Here is a 17,566-nt window from a genome sequence, read left to right as displayed (position 1 = left end):
TCTTAAGAAGTCATCAAAAGCATGTTTGGTTGTAAACCAACACAAACCCCACCAAGAGCTGAGGATGTCAACACAGCACAATGTGACTCCTTAGGACAAGTAAAATGATTAAATGCTTCTAGAGGAAAAATCAAAACATGAGAATGAGTTTTATGGATTTAGTATCTGGCATTCTCAGTTTTGTAATCACAAGTTAAAATTCTCCATTATTCAACAGGACAAAAGGAAGTCATCAATAAAAGAACTTTGCTTCAAGTCAAAAGAACATTGCGGTCCAAAACCAGAAAACTCTGTGCATACCATGCTGTGATCCACACGGAAAAAGGCCAGCTGGCATGGCTTGTTTAGAAGGTTAGCAAAGGCAATGAAAGCATCTGCCTCTTCCAGATTGAGAATGAGCACAGCAGCAATGAAGGACATCCCTTGTACCTTCAAGTGGGAAAAGCATCAGGCAAATATAGGTGAGTAGGTTCAGTACATCTTACATCTTTGGAAATGGAAACATTTACAGTTTGCAATTCATCAAGTACCATTGCATAACATTTCCAGATGAATAGAAACAACGTGGATAAATTATTTTTATGCATGCAATCAATTTGATTTCAGCAGTTCAGGCGCTCTGGGAGGTCTCATGATCACAAGTCCTCAGGATTCAAAATACAAGAAAGTTAAAACCACACAGGGTGAATGCAGAGCTCATGAGAAACAAAACCTGGCTTCAAGTTCATTGTTAAACTATGGGAAAAGCGGTCATGGAGAAAAACCTCACATATGGGACAGTTTAGACCCAGACAGATACGTTGGAACTGAGACAAAGTTCTGTTTCAGAACAGTCAATGCATGTCTTTCCACTTGCCAAACCATATTTTTTCACATATATAAAATTACTTCTAGGTGGTTAGCTGCAATGAAAGTTTACATTTTCCTGTCATTACTCTCCCAAAACCACTTTAGCCTTCAATAAATGTGAAGAGCATGATTCTTGTAGTAAAGTGATGACCTGAATACTCATCACGCTAACAATAATTTTATCAATTTCAATTGCAATTATCTTTATTCCACTGTCTCTAAACATTCATGCTGCCTGTTCTCATTAAAAAAAACCCCACACACTCAGTATTTTAATCGACTATGGAAAAGAGTATTGATATACATCAGAAACAGTCTATCAGCTTTCCATTTCTGGGGGATAAATAGGTGTGGAAATAAGATTACATTACATTTACTGCCATATTATCATGAAAAAAGCGTGATAAGAAATATCAAGACTAGCTGCAATTCTAATAGAAAAGAGAAGCCTTATCCATGAAAAGTTACTTATTTGTCTTTTGAAACTCCACCCTGGGAACAAGCAGTCTCAGAACCTGCAGAGTTTGTAATCTCACTTTAAAAATATGGGAGAGTCTCCAAAAATGAGGTCACAGATGACAGAATTCAGGCCTAAAAACATTTGAACTTGAAAAACTGACTAGTTATTTACGCAGAGTCTCAAGCATATCTGATTTAGAGAGGAAGACACACCCTGTGCTAAATAATGCTTTGTTGCATTAAACTTTAAAACTTTTCAAGTGTTTTTGAGCCCCGAAGCATTAGAGCTTGTGAAAGATGTTTTTAGATACCCCCAGGAACAAAGAAGAAAAAAATCTCTTCTCTTCATTATTGTTCATTATTTAAATGCTTCTGTAAGCTAACACCATTCAGAGTGATGTTAGGTTTAGTTGGTTTGTTCAGGGGTTTTTGAAAATTTTTTAATGGATTTTTTTTGCTTGTTTTTAAACACAGTAATGTTTGCTGAAAACTATCTTCACTGAACTCAGAGGGAGCGATTTATTCTGTGTCAGCAAAACACTAAGAAGGAGTTTCTGGATTTTAGGATGTGCACTAGTGAAGCAAGGAGCATCACTATGGAAATGGCAACAGGGGAAGCAACAGTAAGACAGAACAAGTGAGGTGCTAACTGGAAGCCCACTAATATCTTACAGGCTTTTTTCCTGTAGATACTCTGTCAGAACTATAATGTCTTGTGAAAACGCCCATTTAAAATTTTCCATGCAATCTAGATACTCAACACTGACATTCAGTACATTTTCAGCTATTTAATTGTCTCTAAGAACTACCATCATTGTGACTGCTATGAAGTAACTGCCAAAGCTTAATTATTTCTTTAAGTGCTAGTAGCATAAAGTTTGGAACACTTATTTATTTAATATACTTTAATATATGACATCTTAAGCATATTTGCCATGTTATAAACATTTTATAGCAAATACTTACATATCCCACGTCTGGTCTGTAACATGTATATGCTCCTAAAACACTATGCAGGAGATCATGATAAGGACCACCCTAGTAAGAGGAGAGGGTAGAAGGAGAAAAAGAAATTTTATTTTCAAAAAAATACAGGAAAGGAGCAAGCTGATATCTTAAGATTCAAGTGAGCCACTGAACTGTTGCTTTATTAATATCTAGAATACTACCATTTCTTACTCCAAGCATTACTACAAATGTTTTTGAGATGTTTAAAGTAACAATGCTCCTATGAAATAATTCAGCAGAAACCAGTACCTAATAGAAAATGAGGATATCTGGTACAGATCCAAGGTTGGTCTTTCCTTTGCAGAGACAATGGATATTTTAATTCTTAGCAGCACAAGTTACTCTATTATGATATTGCATGTTATTTTATATACATGTAGGTGCATATTATAGCTCTATAAAAATCATACAGCCTGAAAAGGTGCACCAGAATGCATCAAGAATTCTGTAGCAGTGAGAATACTCATTTCTCCCTGTAGTTTCATAATTATTAATAGGAATCTCATGCAATTTTTCAAGGAGAAAAAACCTCATAGTCCATCACTAAGTGTCTCTACTTTATTCTCATTTTTAAATATTTTAAAAGTCAAAAATACTTCTAAAAACGATTCCGTATTTGGCCAGTTATGTTTCTTGTTTAACTATTCAGAATTTTAAAGCTGTTGTAACTAAAGTTAAAGGCATCTCACCTTCTGGAAAATATACAGGGATGGAAATGTGCGTGATATATCCAACTTAATTAGCTCCAGACTGGCCTCACGATCAGCAACAGATGCACCTGCATCTGCAAGCAAAACCAACACTTATTAAAGCTGATAAATTCTACAAACTTCAGAACAAAACTCCTGTAGGCACATAAAGACAAGGAAGGCAGCATTCACCTAAGAACCTCCAGAAGAAATTCTGCTAGCCCCTGAATTCTCTGTCCCATCCTCTCCACAGGGAAATGATAAAAACACTAGTGATAATGTAGGAAAAAAGACAGGTAGCACTTGGGGAAAAGGCTCTTTTGGAGGGCTTAAATCAGACAAGATTTCCAACTGGAAAAATGAACAGGCTAAACAGAACCTGCTCTGCTGAAGCTTGGAAAGCAGCATTTCATTCCAGTCTGCCAAAAACTATGATAGTTGGTCTTCCAGACTTTGCAACCAAAGATTAGCAATAAACACTGTCAGCTTGCTTGCTTTTCAGAGATGAAAATTCTAACACTTAAGTTTTCCCTTATTACTACATCTCCCAGGATATCTAGCACAATTAAAACAGCTCCATCTCCCTTCATTCCCACCGAGAACTATTACCTCTCAAAAAATCAGATTACCTAAGTCTAGGCCCACAGACAGTCCACACTCCTACAACAAAAGAAAAAGCAAACCACCACTTCACAGACCAAGGGGCATTGCAAACATGTTTTCCAAGGATAAGCATATTTACAGTCATGTACATACAGAATTTTTTATAAATTGTTTGTCTCAAGACAAACAGATGATTCACAGGACTATCCCTAAGGAAGACCCGAATAATTTATAGTCAAAGTAGGCAATTAGTCAAGACTGGCTATGGCAAGTGCAAACAACTGAAGTAATGGAAAAGACACTATCACAGGACAGCATTTTAAAATATATCAATCAACAGCACAAAGAGTTAACCTTTATAACAAGGACACATCCGACATTAAAAACATCCCTGATACTATTTTTAACAGAAAGAACATCCACAAGGGACAGCAATATGCCAGTGAAAAAACTGCATTCTAGAAAAGAGTGCTAACATCCCCACTCAATAGATTTGGGAGGAAAGGCCATCTGGGCAGGCAGGAAATACAAGTGAGATCTGAAATGTGTCATGTTTTATATCCTTCACCTCTCAGTTTCGGAACCAAAAAATTGAGGATTTTCTTTTTTTCTTTCCCAAAATCATGGAAGGGATACCAACTAAGGAGAACCCATCTAAGAACAGCTAAGAAAAATCATGTATTGTAATTTAGTTTCCTATTTATTCTTCTTTTTGTATTTCATCTAATATTTTCATGAGAGCCAAGTCTTGGTATTTCAGAAGAAACATTCATTTGAAAATAGCACATGCAATATTTTAATCTTTTATTGACACAGTAAGTACTGCCAAGCCCCTCGCTCACTGACTTGTTATAAGATAGCAAACATTTAAGAAGGGAATGATTTTGAGAACTTTTAATAAGTATTCTTAATGCTGAAATTGCAGAGGAACTTGTGAGACTTCCTGGGTTTGTAAAATTGAATAGGAGGTTGTAGAGGACTCAGGAGATCTCACCTTCTATGTCATTCTCAGAACTTGTCTCACTGAAGCTTTTCCATCGTTCCTTAGCTCTCGACAAGAAGATTTCATAAAGTTCTGCAAGAAATCAAAACAAAAACAATAACCAAAAAGGCAGTGTTAAGAAAAGCATCCATCCAAGATGAAAGGCTGCTAAGCATTCTTGGCTTTGGTTGCTTAGTTTCATCACTGGGGGCAAAAGGAGAATCTAGATGGTTACCACAGTTATACACAGTTTTATAGTGTGCACTGTATTGTGCTTTCTGCTGTGGTGAACATGGAAAGGGAACATAACAGGGAATATGACAGGGAAATCATGCCTTACATAATTAGATTTGTATTTTTGTGAATAAAATGCTCACAATTCAACAATCATTAAAATAAATATCAAAATAAAGCAATTCCCTTCTTACCCCCTTAAGAAAGCAAAGCTACAAATTCTCAATTTTAAATATAAAAATTATTTTCTAGGGGTGAGCATTATCTTAATTCTTAAAATACTAAATGTTTTTGCAAGCAGGTTTTGGACCTTGTTTCCATAATTTATGAGGCTATGATGTCTAGTTGTAAAACACAACTGCTCCTAACCTTGCAAAATACATTTCTTCAGAAAGAAATATACCCTGATTTTTATTTTCTCCTTAGCAAAAGTTTACATTTTTCTTTGAAAATAACCAACTTAATTTACCATTAACATGCGATCTGTTAGGAACATACCAGGAGTGATGTTTAATTCATTTCCCACAGCTAGACTCCAAACCTTCCCACGTACACTTGGGGGCAATCCCTGCCACCACAGCTCTCGAACTCTTCGGGTAGCACGCCTGATATACAGGAGCAGAGAGAAGGGGAAAAAAAAGGCACATATTGCACATCTTGTTTTCTAAGATCACTGTGCAATTTGCAAGCAAAATAACATACTGTTTAGCAAATCAATATTCAAAGATCTCTGTTGATGCTAAAGCCCCATTAAAAACCCCAAAACATTCAGCTCCCAGAAGGCACATTTCATGTTGCTCTGTAATGACCTCACATTTTATCATGGCAACAAAAAACTGACTTCTTGACAACACAGAAAAGGAAAATAAGGTATGTGGGTCCTCAGTTTCCAGAGGAGAAACAAGCCACGCTTGCCTCATTTACACAGCAGAACTTTACTTACATGCCTTCCCAGTTAGGTAGTATTTCATTGACCCAAATCACCATAGCACTAGCGATATTCTCTTCTTGCTTGAAACGCTCTCTCATTATTTTTTTCCTTTTATGTGCTTCTTTAATTTCTGTTAGGCATAACATGTTAATAATTCTGTATTAGTGTATACAAATTATTAGGTAAATTATTCAACTACTACCCAAGTATTTAGACGTCTAAAATATTGAGGGTAAATTACAGTTGCACGTACTATTTCTGTTGATTGTAGGTGTATTTCTCTGGAAAATTTTTAATTTAAGCTAAGTTGTTCAAATATAGTCATTTAGACAAGCAAAAATCAGGCTAGAAAACTCAGGTAGTTCTTTTCTGCAGTACACAGGATAACTAATACACAAGCACATTATCAGCGCTGTTTTTCCTCTCATGATTTTCATACCATATTCTATCTGAGCCTTATTTATTCATTAGGCTAATCAGCAATATTTATGGATAATTTTATTATTTAAAAATGCAATTCTACATCCATTTTAAAACTATTCAAATGTTACTGAAGCTTCCACCTAAAAGGAGTTTGTATTTTCTTTTCTGGAAACAGGACCTAAAGACCTAAGACAAAGCCACAATGCTGAAAAAGAGAACAATGTCCTGCCTTCTGTTAAAAAGAGATAATTTGTAGATTCCTCTTATTAAAAAGGCTAACAGAAGGACAGAGCAGTGCTCTCCTGACATCACTTAGAACCAGTGTGAAACTGCAAGACATTTTTTATTTAAGCATGCATTGGACACATCAAGAAGGTAAACATGCCCTCCCTGGTAAACAGATATGGCTGACCAGCTTCATCAAGTTTTTACTGAAGCTTTGAGTGTACAGCAACAGTTAATAAACCAGGGCACACACATGGAAACACCACACATGGCTGAACCTCCAAAGATGCTGTTACTGAAGTACACAGACCACGGATCACAACTTACAAGATACACACCACAAGAGCAGAGTGAAATGCATGGTCAAATGCCTTGGATTTCTTATTGCACCTTTCAAAGTAAGCTGCCATGGATCCAAAGAGGATCAATCAGTTCAGAAGCTTGTATCTCTGACAACAGCCCAAGTAAAACATGCAGCACAGATTCTTAAAATAGCTTATTCCCTGAATACTAGGCACAAGACTACAATAGTCCTTTTAACAACTATTCATAGATTGACACAGTACCAGATGCTACAGATCTGTTTTTTAAATTAATCGTATCTAGTGGGAGTAAGAAGGTACACACAGGTACAGCTGATAGGAAAATAACCCCAAAGTTTTCATCTCTCTTCACAATGAAATTGATCTGAAATTCTCAAGAAACCAGATCTTTAAGCAGTCAGCTTTTATTATACTTTGGCTCTTAGTGGCAACTGCAGCAACACAGCTTGAAAAGAGAGTCCAAGTACCCAGAAAGTTTCTAGGTGGCAACATTACACAAGTATCTTTTAAAAATTAACTTTTTCCTTACAAAGTAAATGAACAGTGAAGTTGCATTCTGAACCTAGCTATATTCACTGTAGCAGAACAACATTTTGATAACTGAGCTCTGTTTTAAACTGTGTGCCCCTATGCATCATAGAATAACCCAGATATTAAACAAGAGGTTCTTTAATGTACCCACTTGCCTACAAGCCAGGATTTACTTTATTTCTGCAGCAGACTTGAGAGGAATTACAGTCACTGTTGGCAGCTCACATACCTCTTTTTTTTGCTTCTGCCACCATCTCGTCGTATTCTTGTCGATGACGTAAAGCCTCCTCCACTGACTTGGCAGGAAGATTTCTGAAAACAAGTTGTTCCTGAATTCAATACACACAAATGACATTCTGGACCATTTCAGAACAGGATTAAATTTGGTTTCTCTCTAAGGTGAGCTTTGGGGTTGTCATACTGCCAGCATTCCAGTAACAGCTGTAGAGAACTACTAGCTGTTTGCTGATCCTCCTTTTTAGTTCTCCTAGAGCTTCCCCCAAAGTAAGGTTATTAAATTTGTTGAAGACCTGGAATAATGCTCATGTGATTGAGAAAAGAGAAATGCTGATATACTATATAGTAGTTTATTCCAATGTATTTCTGCCCACGTGTATTTTAATTATATGTTCATATGAAATCTATAGATGATGGATTGTCAATAAAAGGTAAAGGCTTTTATTCATTGTAGTTAACCCTTTAAAACTCTCACAAAAGAAGATAAGTTTCCCAAAGGAAAAAATGATAGATCACTGCTGATGTCAGAGCTAAAGCTAAGGAAGCTTGGTGCAGTCTAAAAGCTGACCAGATAAAAATGTGGTTGTTTTTTGGCTGCATAATGGTCCCCTAATAGCCAAACACACTTCCTCTTGACCAAGAAGACTCACTTCAAAGCAAATTAAAACAGTGTTTGGTCTCAGCCTCTTACCTAATATCTAGTCTACTTTGGTCCAAAATAAACAGAGAACAGTTTTGTCATTTTAATATATAAAAAGTTTTCTGTCTCCTTTCATACAAGCAGACAAAATAACTTATTATTATTTTCAATGAAATTGAGAGCAGAATATATTTTCAAAGGTTAGACTGTGGAAACACACTACATGCTTGGGATGGCACTCCAATTTGAAACAAGTGTCATTTGTAAAAGCATATTTATCCTAGCTTGTGAATTGCAATACTATGAAAGTAAAGAAAGACATCAGCAATCCAGTTATTGCATATCTTACTCTCTACCATACAGTAAAAGAAATAATGCATTTATAAAAGCAAATACTCATAGTAATCCATAATTCCAATCAGGGTATTTCTGTCTTAGCACAGAATGAGCTTATATACTCCTAAAGAGAATATCCAGAGAAATACTAATATGTTCTATTTTTCATTTCCTAATTGGAAGCGATTAGAGCAAATACTCAACAGTGCCATCACAATCTTTTTCATGATGCAATTTGAAAACGTTGTTGCATTTGTTTTCCTCAAGCTTGTGTTCTTAATCAGAGGTCCTTTCTCTTTCCTTCACATTGCTGAAGACTGTATAGCTGAAAATACTGACCAATTTATTACCCATTTTTCATTAGTATTCGTATTTGTACTTAATGTGGGTTTTGTTACATCTTCATCTTCTGTTTCCTTGCTTTCAGCTGCACTTTTAGGTATTACTGACTTAATATGTTCTTAAGTTACCAAAGCAGGGGATGGGAGGATAAGGGAGCAGGAAGTGCACACTGAGAAAGTGAAGGAATCAATCAAGAAAATTCCTGAAGACTTTGAGGATGTCCAGAGCATGGTCACAGATAGCTGTGAGATACAGTAGATAAGACTGGTGGCTCCATTACAGTGAGAAAGAATTCCTCATATAGATTGTGATACACTTAAAAGCTCTTCTGGAAGTATTTGTTAGACCCTTTTATGGGACAGAATAATTCCATTATTCTTCCATGTAAGACTTGTGAATTTTAGCTCATCAGAAATGAATCTATTCAGTCCTTCAGTTGCACAGCAGAATCATACTTACGCTGGTCGATCCTCCAGAATCAAAGCAGTAGTGGAAAGTGGTTCAAACTCAATGTTTTTACGCCTTGCTGATGAGGGTGGGGGTTTATACATTCTTCCTGTCCGTGCTTCATATTCCTAAACAACATTATTGATACAAACGAAATTTCAACTTTCAGCCTCACTCCAAATTAGTAAGCATGATATTACTAAATGCATAAATAACTTCATATTAAATATTTTAACATTACATAATAAAACAACAAGCAGCAAACACTACAAGTTGAAATTGCTGATAGCAACAGTGCAGCTCTCCAGGACTGCTAAGTAAAGATGAATGAGAAAGCAGTTTATTTTATCAACTTTGATCAATTCTAGTTCAATACTTCAACTCAGCATCCCAGGATCAGCTAGTGAAGAAACCTGCATAATCTACCCAGACTAGCTAGTGCACAAGCATATTTAAGTAATATGTGCCGTTGACAATAAAAAAACCACCACTAATCTCATTCCATTTCTTCCTCCTGATTCCAGCTCTCCTTAAGATCCAATACACCTGACATTCCTGAGGCCTTCAACAACACCATCACACCCACATGACTCAGAACCACCTACACTATACTCAGTGACAATACACCAGTATTTATCATTACAAGTCTGTTTCATATAATTTCCTTCCTCTGAGGTTAAAACATGCAGTCTACTTAGAAACAAGTATTTAACTGCCTTCAATACACCCAGGATTCTGAGGAAGAAAGAATTCTAATCCTTTTATCACAACAGCAACTCAACAGAACAGAAATATGACAAAATCCTTAGAAAAAAAGCTAAACAGAACCAGATGAAAATCTCAAATCTCACATCCTCTTCTTTTTTGCCTCTGTAAATAAAAAATTACTGCCAAGGTAATGGAATAATATGTATCAACACCATTCAGCACATTGAAACAAGTATCTTGAACAACTGGAGACAGGATTGGTAAAGTTATGTTGTAACTTACACAAGTGCAAGAAAAATTAAAAAATCAAAGCTCACCATATGAATGAATACACATATTCTCAAGCCTAAAATTATTTCATTCCACTTAAAAACAGAAACAACATCAGTACTCCTGTCATGCTGTATACCTCAGGACACTCAAGTACATTTGTAAATTAGGAATGCATCCTGTGATAACACCTAGAGATCAACATCCAGGCTGCAATACAGTAGCAATGCTATCCCTCCTATTCTTGGTAGAATTTCTGATTTACTTCCATATTGTCCTTTGTAACAAGAGTCACCAAATCAAGTTCATTTAGCGGTCAGAGATGAGGAAGCTCAAACATCAGCAACCTTTTCAACATCTCTACACATCTAACTTGTATACAAGTTTTAAAAGAAAGGAAAAAAGATTTTAAAAAGCACTGCAAGATGTATCAGAAATGAAGCCACTCTTACCTTTTTTAATACAAGCAATACATGTGAACAATGCTAGTGCTTCCAGCTATCACCTGTGCTAAGAACTGATACACTATTTCCAAGGCAACAGAAAAAGAAAAAAACAAAAATTAAAAATTCTTCAACAGAGATTTTCACAAAAGGCAGAACCCATCATCCAACTGTGTTTCTGAAAGTAAGTACACATCATGAACAGTTGGGTTTTGTAAAAAGAGATCACATGGGCAGAGAAGGAAAACTGTAAGTGTTACTAGAAAGAGAACAGAGACCAAAATAGCCTCAGGTTCAAACTGTCACGGCTGTACATTCCCCAAACTGAAATACATTACAAAGTATCAGAACCTTCCAAAGGAAGAGGCTTTTTCCTCAAGAAGCCTGTGCTCCAGGAAACTTGCTTGAAGATTAGATCCTACAGTGATCAGGTGTGTACAGGAATTATGCAAATGAAGTATCCATTTTTTTTCTGGAATACTTTGTATGACTAGATGTAAAGAATCCAATAGCCTTAACTGCGTACTTGATTCAGAATCTAAAAAGCTTGAGCTGACATAAAACTTCGCTTTGAAAGATGTGAGCTAATATTCTCCCATAATGAGGTAAAAATGCAATTTAAAGTCAAATGTCTTGTCAAATGCTTAACATTCAGGGCATGTGCCAGAAGAGTTGACAGCTAAGATTCAAGACTATGTAAAACCTGTATATGTAAAAAAATATTTTAGAAGGGTCAAATGTATGGTTTCACAAGCTTAGAGAAGGTTATTTTTAAAAAAATCTTTATTGCAATATATCAGGCATTTAATGAAAATTCCAGAACACTTCAAAGTTCCAAAGTAAAGAAAAACAAATTCAGCTTTAATAAAAAGTGAAACCAGTTATCTTCTTACTAAGTCTGGAACTGCATCCTGTTATCCACTGCTAATAATTAACCCAGTAAGAAGCTTAGAGCATGTTTTTCCTGAAAAACACTGTGACAATATACTTAAGAGTGCTTTGATATGTGGAGGGACTTGCATTTCTGGTATTTATTCCTGCAGAGATACAGATAAGCCTATTAACCTACAGACAGGTAACTGGGGCAGGGAAAACATCTTTTGCTTATAAACTGCATTTGTTTAAGAAGATAAAGATATCTCTAGTAGTATCTTCTTAAAACAAAACAACAAAAAACCCCACCCAAAACCCAGAAATTCAAAACCAAAAAACCCCACCCCCTACCACCACAGCAAAGAACACTAAAAAATGCTCCAGTGTTGTAAATTTAAAAAAATAAAGAAAGAAAGAAACCACAGAGGTCTTTATTGCTTGCACCTTTTTGTTATCGACCTGGAAAACATGCAAAGCTGAAGTTTCATTCAGCCTTCTGCTGTAGTACCATAAAGGACAGTCAGACCATTGAGAGTAATTTTCATTACCTCTAAACAGCACTGGTTTGCTCTGTGTAACATACACAGAGCCTCATAGCCTCTTCTTCCAATACTTAAGCCAATGACCTTACAGAAAGGAAAATCAGCTGCATTGCAGCATTCCAAAAGCATTAGTGGACCTGAAGTAGGGTATACTTGTGGGGATGAAGTATTTAGCTAAGTGTGAACACAGGGATTCAGTGTTAGTTACAAACTTCCATCTGCAGATCCCAAACTATGCAGCTGTAAAGGAATAAATACCAACCATAAAATTCAATATGAATCTGGAATCAAGTCTGATCTATTTATGATCCAACAACAGAAGCTGAACTCCTGGGAATGAGTGATAAAAGCCTTTGGTTACAAGGACATGGAAGTTCTCACAGTACCAATTATACAGACAAAACACCACAGATCCAATTATGCTGTAGGTATGCAGGAGGAGAAAGGCAACTGATGTGTAGAGAATTTATGAAACTAAAGAATGCAACACTGAATAAACTTGCCCTATCTTAAGGACTGCCTCTATTTTAAGAGGATGTCAAGGCATACTAATACACCAACTAAACATCTTGTGTATGACAGTTTCTTCTAACGTGCTTTCTCCTCTCTAATGCTAAGTCTGATAGTAAAACAGATTTTATTCAATTAATTGCAACTTCTGCTGAGGAAACAGAATGGGGATTGCCATATATTATGCAAATGGTTTTACACCTCTCTCCCTTCTACACATATGTGACTGGAGCAGATGGGTCTATGAAACATCTATATGATTATTTTCATGATGTTGTGCAGCTAACTAGTTGTATCATCAGATTATGTCTTCATTTGAATCAGGGTTGATCATCCAATAATAGAAGCATTAATAGAATCACCTAGGAGTGCATCCATGTCAGAAGAATTTCTGCTAATGAATATTCCTACATCAGCATGCATGTTGCCTCCAGGTTAAATGTTAAAATTGCTGAGCTAGCACTAGCTACAAGGTGATTATAAACAAAGAAGTGTTTATAGCAAGAGTAGATGTCACTGAAAAATTCCGTGAGTCATAAACTAGACATTTTCCCACAAATAATAATTCCAGATGCTGTCAGGACAGGAAGAACAGTACATTCTTGCCTAATTTGCAGGTGAAATAGAAAGAACAGATGTATTGATGGAGAAGAAAATACTGATCTTCACACAGTACAAAAGGACAACTAAACAGACACTTAAGAGTTTCTAGGTCAGTCTTCCAAAGTTAACGCCATCCACCTTCAATTCTTTGTTTGCTGTATTTTTTCCTCAACTGAATATTTAATAAGGTGCATCAAATTTCATCTTCTTTTGTTTACAAGAAGCCACCAGCCCTGGGCCTTATAAAGACACGGTGAGAGTGGCCAGGCCACGTAATGTGAACCACAGGCAGCAGAATCAACCAGCAGTTATGTGACTGCTCTGTTTCACAGCTCCACAGAATTAAAAAGCCAATCTGTGCTATTCATGTTTAACACAGAGTGCAGAATTACATTAAAAGTTTGCAAAGTAATGGGCACACTCCATTTCAGAAGGATCCCAGTCATAGCAAATAGATAATGTAAAATGAAACAAAAGTTTCAACAGCTACACTTTTCTACTTTTGCAATTTCACATTGGAAATAGTGATTAAAAGCATCAAGAGGTCCGAAGTGCCACTGTTAATAGCTTGTGTGGCTCAGTGACAGAAGATTCTAGTATATCAATTTTCAAACTTAATAAGGTGTTCAGAAATAGTACCAATTAAGCCTTTCAACAACTTTTACCATTAAGCAATGAGGCACAGCAAACATAGAAAGTAAATTACTGTCAAGCTCTATGATTACCTTTTTCTTGCTTTTCAAGAACATGCAATATAAACAATAAACAATAATACTCTATCACTTCAAATTGTTAGTGAGAGTCACATGTGAAATTTATTTATTTTACTAATGGTTTTTAATGAGTTGATGGTTAGTGCCATAAAATATTCATGCTACTGTGAAAATGTGATGTTTGTACCATTTTAATGAGTGCTACACAGTCCCATGCATGGCATCAAATACGACTAAAAAAAATATATATTAAATTTCATACCCCTGTGTTTAATAGACTGAGAGCAGATATTGACGAAAGACTGCCAGAACTGTCATCCTAATAAGAAAAACAGAAGCAGAGCCTTAGTGAATAAATGAAGGAAAAGATCATTACAAAATAGCAATGTGCAAGCCAGAATTTAAATTCACATGTACACTATTTATCTTGCATGTTTGAAAAAACACGGATGAGTCTTCCTCCTTCTTTTCCAGCCCTCAAAACAGACACATATACAAAGACTTCCCACTTGTGCAAGAGCTGTACAGACTGGATTGTTTTTCTGGTTTAATTGATGTTTTATATTTTCAGTAATCAGCTCCTTTGCCCAAAGGGAGATTTTTTTCCATGGTGCTTCTCAGGTGCATGACAAAGGCAGTCCCTGATACACCCTGTGTGTCTCTAGAACACAGCACTCACAGACATTAGACTGACTTAACCACAGCCTTGGAGGGCACATGCTGCTAGAAAGGAAAAACAAAACATTGTCCTCTGCTATGTAATCATTGGTATTTCTAAACTGAAAGCTCAAAAGTGGGCTATACTTCAGCCTTGCTGGTGAGAACAGAGATCTATTTGTAATGCTTTGAGCAACAGTCACTTCCATTCTAAATAAGATTCTAAGCACCACTCAGCAGCAAGGCAATCAGGTATAAAAGCTACAGGAGACTCTGTACAACCACAGCTCTGCACATTTCCAACCAAAAGTCAAAGTTGGTTTTGCAATGGAAAGATAAACCAAGCTGAAAGATGGGGTGTAGGGGAGATGACCAACAAAGTCCAGTGCTTTTAAGCCTTGAATTACAGTGCCTGGAAGAAGGAAAATAAGGGTTTTATCATTAATTCAACAGAACATATCTGCAGTGTTCGGAATTATAGAAACCATTTTAAAGACTTTCTTCTCCCTTGCAATACTATTTTTCCTTTTCAGTTCTGAAGTACCATGCCAGCCTTGGAAGGATAAGATTTATATTAAAACAAGCCAACAAAAAACCCCCACAATCTCACATCTTAAATAAATGTCCATGAAAGACAGCAGATTTACCACCTGAACCTATCCTTTTGGAATTCGATACAGCCTGCCTAGATGATGATTTTGCTTTCTCAGCACCTCAAGCTCAGTAGCACGTCTGCTTAACCTGCAAATGCTCAGTTCTTTGAGAAAGGAAAAAATCCTATGTATCATGCTTGGCTAAAGAAATTCAAAGGCCCAATAGAAGGAGAAGGATCCCACAGAATGAGAATCCAGAAGACCAAAAAATAAGATACCATGTCCAACCAAATCAAAGTAAAATAAGTTCTATAATTTTTATTACCTCTATTTATATTATTTGTTTCCTCCAAATCCAGCAACTTTCAGGAACAGATATGAAAATACATACCTATGTATGCCTACACGTTCTTTTTCAAGCCTTAGGAACAGTTGCTTCAATACTTGTAGTTGTCCTTAAAGACTTTGTTTTTTTTAAAAAAAACCCAGCAATCAGAAGAATTCACATCAGCAGATTCAATGCGTCCATGTTATTTTCAAAACACTGATCCCATCCCCCCTGTAAGGTTCTCCCCTAAAGATACATTTGTGCCACTAACATAGCACTGACATCGTAAGAAGTTTTCCTTAACAAGTTTCCCTTGTCAAAGCATCCTGACAGCAGGAGTTAAACTGTATTTTATGGCCTTTATGCAAAACAAAAGAAAGCATCTGTCACTCTGAGGTCCTACCAGTTTCGCTACCATTTTACTGACAAAATCATCATCAAAGAAATCTAAAACACTGGAGAATGTCCATGCTTTACCTCTAGAATAGATATTTTACTGACTACATATGTGATAATTGAATGATGTGGGACATTTCTTGAGAATCTGAACTGCTACAGCATCTACAAAGAAAACCATCCCAGCCTTCTCACTGCTTCTGGTAGGGCAAATTGTTATTCAGGTGTTACAGGTTCCTTGCAAGACGCAATAGCCCCATTCATTATTTGTCCTTGTTTCAAGGCAGTTTGTTACCAATGTATTTCTGCCCTGTATCTGGCAAACAGGCAGAAGTCCTGCCTTTCTTTATTCTCCAGTAGCAGTGCAAGGTGAGCCAATATGACCTTTAAATAACAATCTGCTTAAGAACCACTCCTGTAAAAAAGCATTCAACAACTGCTCTGAGATAGTCCGTGGGTTGGTTTACAAACACATACACGTTTTATAAGCATTAAGAGCTTGTGCACTTTTAAACTCCAACAACCAAGACTGGAGGGAAGAGTTAATATTGCAAGCCAAAAGGTTTGAGTCATATGAAAACTGATTCAAAACACATCTGCTCCTCTGAAGAGAAGCCTCTGAAAACCCTTGGCCCTGGGAGGCCACGGGAATTCGTCTGAATCAATGACTGCAATTTCTCCATTAGATCTCAGACTGGAGATAACATTGGAAAAATATTCAAGAGAAGATATTTAAGTTTTTTAGCCCTCAAATATTTCTTTTTGAAAAGATTTCAAAGCCACCCCAACATATTTTCAGAGGTTAGATGTACAACAGTGACCCAGTCAAAGCTAGTATTTAATGGACTAAGATTAAAACCTTCCATTTTGTACACAAGGTGACAGCTATTGGAAAAGATTGCTTCACTTCTGAATAAGCAGTCATTTCTAAAATCACTGCAAGCTTTTAATGGTGTGGCAGATTTAAGTAGAAAAGAAGCTTTTTTTTTCCACTTCATTTAAGGCTGCCACTGAGAGAAGCATTATTAAAACTGCTGATAAAGTGAATTTGGTGCATATTTTGCTTGGGGTTTTTTTTGTAATGTGTAATTGCATATTTTGAGTTCAATTCAGGCGTATTAGGAAAAAACCCACCACACTGCTTTAAACATATTAATAAAAAGTATGCAAGCCTGCTTTCATATAATAATCTAAACTTAATGACTTTATATTCAGAAAAAAATTTTATCATACATTAAAAGCTCTTTTCTTTAACCATATGCACAAAAGCTGAAATTGAGTTTGCATTTTTAAACAGCACTTGGACTTTAGTCAATACATTCCAAAGTGTTATATATCAGCCTACAAGTCTGTTTCTGCTTTAAATGCTTCTGCATTAAAGTATTTCAACAGTCTAATTTAAAGCAGATTTCTGTACCGACTGAAAAGAGTTTACCAAACTGATCATTAATGACAACATGCTTCTTATAATAGCTAGTTTTATGAGCTGCAGCTCATGAAAAAAGGCACACTTCCTAAAACCATCAAATGCATTTGACATTTGCAGTCCTGGGGAGCTGTTTTTCCCTTTTCAAAAAAACAGTGAAGGAAAGAAGCCCAGAGGAAGGAGATGTCCAGCAAAAGAGTTGGCCTCAATCACATCCTGCTTGGGCAGCTCTAAATCCAAGGAGA

The 17,566-nt window shown here is 36.3% G+C and overlaps 1 protein-coding gene across 2 annotated transcripts in view; it reads right to left on the bottom strand.

Moving 5' to 3' along the window:
• The window catches only part of TBC1D12 (TBC1 domain family member 12), a 41,404-nt gene that overhangs the window by 3,361 nt on the left and 20,477 nt on the right, over nt 1–17,566 (bottom strand). The window contains exons 3-11 of one of the 2 annotated variants that reach the window (XM_014875381.2): nt 14,184–14,240; nt 9,272–9,387; nt 7,487–7,569; nt 5,768–5,885; nt 5,323–5,429; nt 4,603–4,683; nt 3,006–3,100; nt 2,275–2,346; nt 301–429 (exon numbers count right to left, since the gene is read on the bottom strand). In XM_014875381.2, coding sequence (XP_014730867.2) covers nt 301–429; nt 2,275–2,346; nt 3,006–3,100; nt 4,603–4,683; nt 5,323–5,429; nt 5,768–5,885; nt 7,487–7,569; nt 9,272–9,387; nt 14,184–14,240 — 858 coding nt within the window. The remainder of the gene's footprint in view (nt 1–300; nt 430–2,274; nt 2,347–3,005; nt 3,101–4,602; nt 4,684–5,322; nt 5,430–5,767; nt 5,886–7,486; nt 7,570–9,271; nt 9,388–14,183; nt 14,241–17,566) is intronic. The other variant, XM_088169125.1, reaches the window with a different exon arrangement.

This window comes from Sturnus vulgaris, chromosome 8 (genome assembly GCF_052056855.1).
Source record: "Sturnus vulgaris isolate bStuVul1 chromosome 8, bStuVul1.hap1, whole genome shotgun sequence".
In the NCBI taxonomy this organism is placed as follows: Eukaryota; Metazoa; Chordata; class Aves; order Passeriformes; family Sturnidae; genus Sturnus; species Sturnus vulgaris.
Note: the sequence above shows the minus strand (reverse complement) of the source record. Positions and strands in the feature narration are given on the sequence as shown.